General features: G+C 61.1%; 1 protein-coding gene across 17 annotated transcripts in view; it reads right to left on the reverse strand.

The window, feature by feature from the left end:
- Positions 1-377: 377 nt before the first annotated feature.
- PCBP3 (poly(rC) binding protein 3) overlaps positions 378-4,299 on the reverse strand; it is a 233,078-nt gene continuing 229,156 nt past the window's right edge. For all 17 annotated transcript variants that reach the window (XM_040264813.1, XM_040264799.1, XM_040264740.1 and 14 more), the window contains 3 exons: positions 2,501-2,553; positions 1,376-1,545; positions 378-993 (listed from right to left, as the gene is read on the reverse strand). In XM_040264813.1, coding sequence (XP_040120747.1) covers positions 957-993; positions 1,376-1,545; positions 2,501-2,553 — 260 coding nt within the window. In that variant the 3' untranslated portion in view covers positions 378-956. The remainder of the gene's footprint in view (positions 994-1,375; positions 1,546-2,500; positions 2,554-4,299) is intronic.

Genomic DNA, 4,299 nt, shown 5'->3' on the forward strand with positions numbered 1-4,299 from the left:
AGGCCTGGGTCCCCCAGGCTTCAGCATGGAGAGGTGTGTGGTGGGCTCTGCGGGTGAGCACAGGTGGGCTAAGCTGGGGCAGGGCAGTGGAGAGGGATGGGCTCCCACTGGGAAGCTCAGGGCCACCGAGTGCACAGTGTGACTAGGGGGAAGAGGGGGAGGCCTCACTTGCAGACACTGGATTTGGGGTTACATCTCTGCCATCCAAGCAGCTTTGCAGAAGTAAGACGAGCAAGACTCATACAAGCCAAACCCTGAAGGTGGGAGCAGGTGGAATCTCACTTTGTCTGAGAAGGTGGAGCCGCTCCTTGACATGTCTGGGGTCTGAGCGTGGTGGTGGGGGGAGGGGTGGGGAGGTCACAGAGAGGAGTCCAAGATGAGGGGCAGCGCGCATCATTTATTGAACTGGCTCCCAGTGCAGACGTGCCTCCCAGCTGGTCCACACTGTCAGCCCCAAAGACAGATGCCTGGGGCCCAGCAGCCCGCTCCATCCTCCCCTCTCACGACCCCGAGCCCTCCACTCTCCTGCCCTCGGACATAGGGAGATGTGCACCCTACCTGGTGCTGACCTGTGCGGCCCCTGGAGACAAGGCCGAGGGCACCGGGAGGGGCGGCTTCCTGCGGCCACAGCTTTGGGGCCTCGGAGACTACGTCCACATGTCAAACCAAGTCTTAAAAAGGTTACACGGACACTAAGGAACATTTCTAGAGTGTCATGGATGGGAGTGGCCACAAAGCCTTTAAAATAATGGACATGGCATGCCAACGCGTGAGGAGCAGGCGTAAATGAACTTGGAGCAGTGTCAGGGTGGAGCCGGGGGCCCCAGACACACTTGGAGCATTGTGGGCACAGGTCTAGGGCAGGCACAGATAGCTTCTGTTGGTAAAGAAACCTCTACATCTGCGGGGGGCGGGGGGCAGTCTGCACAGGTGGTGAGCGTAGGGGCGCAGTGGGGTTAAAGAGCGCCCATTCCGGTGACCTCGGATGTCAGCCTGGAAGAGACAAGGGCACAGGTCAGGGGTCCCCGTGTTTTCACGGCTGAGGTGTCCTCAGAGTCTTGAGCCCTCCTCCGCAGCCCGGGGCCTGCATGCCGGTCACCACACGGGGCTGCGGTGAGGGGGCGTGACCGGCCCAGGCTGCCGCGGCCATTTCTGCTGCCACTGTGGGAAGGGGTGCAGGAATCGCCGTGCCAGGGAGGCGTGGGCGTGGGGCTCCCCACAGCGTGCCACATAGCTAAGCTGGAGGGTGGAAGTCAAGGGTGAGAGGACAGAGGAGCGTGCGGTCCTGTATCACCTGGAGACTCCCCAAGCACGTCCCACCCCAAGAAGAGAACCCCGGGAGGCAGGCCAGTCCAGGCCCCACCTAGGTCCTCACCTGGCGTTGATGAGGTACTGGGCAAGGCTAATGTTGGCTGGGGTCCCCGTGATGGTGATCTGGCGCTCTGATGACCCCTCCGTGGCATTGGCGATTTTGATCTGTGCTCCAGACATCTGTCGAATTTCATTGATTTTGGTCCCTTGGCGTCCAATTATGCAGCCTATTAGCTGGAAGAAAGGATGCAGGAGCGTCTTAGAGAGAATCCACTGTGGCCTGAGTGCAGCTGAGACGTAAGGGGAGCTGGGGGTCCCGCTGCCTTGGTCCCTTCCCCGGTTCCCCCAAGAGGCATGCCTCCACTCCTGCTGGAGGATGGGAGCCGTGAGGCCTCGACTGGAGAAAGTCCCATCAAATGAGGAGCCTGCAGTCATGGAGACCCCTCACCCGGCTCAGTGTCCTCTGCGGGCCTGAGGCCACGGTGGCCCCTCTAGGCTGCACTCTCAGGCTGGAGGGATGTTTGAATGGACACAGGAGATGGAGAGGCATGTCCCTAGCCATCGCCATGCCCCCCAGGCTGCTGTCCCTCCAAGGACACCAGATCCACACCTGGCTGGCGTCTTGGTTTGGGGACTGGAGTCGGCATTCTCAGGACGACTCGAGGGTCCAGAGGATGGCTGGGAGATAACTGAGTGTGTGAAGGAGGGTGTAACAGAGTGTGTGAGGGAGTGTGTAAGGGAGGGTGTGAGGGGAGCGTGTGGCGGAAGTGTGGACAGAGGGCGTGGGAGGAGTGTATGGGAGACCCTGTGAGGGATCATGTCGGGGGCTGTGTGGTGGAGGGCATGGGGAAAGCATATGGGGACGTGTGTGAAGGGAGTGTGGGAGGCCCTGTGAGGGAGGCGTGTCAGGGGAGTGTGTGGGGGAAGTGTGGGAGGCCCTCCAAGGGCCTTAGGGGTGCTCTGTCCCCACCTGTCCCCAGGGTGACCCTGAACCAGGGCAGGCCCTTCACCAGGCAGCCAGGATCCCCAGGCAGCTCTGGCATCTTCATTCTGAGTTTACCCTGATGCCCCCATGGCTCCTCCCTGTCTGGTAACTTGGGGGTGACGTCATCTACCCCCAAGGGCATTCAGCTGCTTAACGGGGCGGGGGCGCAGGTGGGCTCAGGCAGGTGAGGCTGGACGTACTCACATCATTGGGAATGGTGAGCTCATGAGTGCTGGCCGGGGGGCTGGCGTCCAGACCTGGGCACAGCGAGAGGACAGGGTTAGGCGGGTGAAGGCTGGGGGAAGGCTGTTCCCACCACACGGGCACCTGACCCCGCTCCCCACTTGGCCACAGGCAGGCAGGGCTGGGGGAATGCCCAGGGCAGGGTCTGCACAGCTGGGGGCTGGGGCCTGTGAGCTCTGGGTCCCAACTGCCACCCTTCTCCTGACCCAGCATCTCTAACAGGGAGGAGGAACCTGGCAGGAGGCGGCTCCCCTTTTCCTCCTGGGTACAGCTTGCATCACTTGTCAGCCATGTGGCACAGCCTCCTGAGACAGCGCTCAGAGCCTCTGGTGTCTATGCCTGGTGTGCAGACCACGCTGGTCACACCAGCCCTGGGTGCCCCAGACTCGCCAGCACAGCCACCTCTGCTGCCCCAGCCTCCCCCACTTCCCTTGCAGGCCCCATGGCTCTTGCCCCCACAACACTTCCAGTGTTGGGGCAGGGAGGCTGGCCCGAGAGCCGAGCCGGGGAAGATGTGCCTTTCCACAGGGTGTCTGGGCGAAGATGAGCACCCCGGCCCAGCTCCTCACACGTCGCAGCTTCCATCTCTACAAATCCCAGCTCAGGACCCACTAAGTCAGAGCCAGCCTCTCAGGATCAAGGACAAGTCCCACACTTGCTTCAGAAACAGTGACCACAAAACAGGGGGGCCTTGAGGGGCCCCGAGGGGAGGGAGGCAATCACCGGGCAGAGTGCTCCTTCATAGCAGGCACTTCCACCCTGTCAGGAGGCAGCTCAAGCTCCAGCCTGTGGCTGCAGCCCAGCGGCCCTGCCTCGGCCCCACCCTCTCTCCCCTGCAGCCAGGCATCGCAGGCGCCGCTCTCTGGAACATTCCAGAGTTCAGAGCATTCCAGGACCTGAGCCCTTTGGCCACCCCCTGCTCGTCCCTCGCTGGTCCCTGCCCCTCAGCCTGATCCCCACATGCCCAGGGGCTCCTGACAAACGGGATGGCCCGGTCCCTGCCCGCATGTCCTCCTCCACAGCAACCATGTCCCTGGAACAAGATGTGCAGTGGCCCCTGGTGTCTCAAGCACAGGGACCTAGTGAGGCAGAGGCTGTTCTGGGGCCTGTGGAGCACAGGGCTCAGCTGTGCCGAGCAAACCGACTCACCCCAAACTGTCCGCCAGTTTCTCTCACGCAGCTAAACCTGGAGCTCCTGCTCTTTGTCTCCTTTTAGAAAGGTATTTTCAACACAATTACCAGTCCCTCGTCCATCTGTACACCCATTCAATCGACAGGGACATTTAAAACGTCACCTGAGACTTCCTTGGTCCTGAGTACCATGCAAGGACTCCTGGTTTGGGGATCACACCTGCTTCCCTGGCTTGTGTTTTCCAAACCAGGGGGCTTCATTGAAAAGGTGTTAAAGCCATCCCAGGGGTAGGCTTCCTCTCAGGAGTCACAAGCACTGCCTCTCCCACACAAGTCCCAGATGCTGGGGGGCACGTGACATGGCCTCAGGATGAGACAACCTGTCCAGCCTCCTGACCTGCTGCCATGGCACGTGTGTGTGCGTGTGCACTGGTGTGTGTGTGCGTGTGTGCATGGGGGGGGTGCATGTACAAGGGGGGTGTGAGTGCATATGTACATGGGGGTTTGTGTTCCTGTGTGCATGTGTGTGTGTGCATGTACGTGGGGTGTGTGTGTGTGTGTATGGGGGGTGTATGTGTGTCCATGTGCATGGGGGTGTGTGTGCCCATGTGCATGGGGTGTGTATGTGT

The sequence above is a fragment of the Oryx dammah genome, unplaced genomic scaffold (genome assembly GCF_014754425.2).
Source record: "Oryx dammah isolate SB20612 unplaced genomic scaffold, SCBI_Odam_1.1 HiC_scaffold_2, whole genome shotgun sequence".
In the NCBI taxonomy this organism is placed as follows: domain Eukaryota; kingdom Metazoa; phylum Chordata; class Mammalia; order Artiodactyla; family Bovidae; genus Oryx; species Oryx dammah.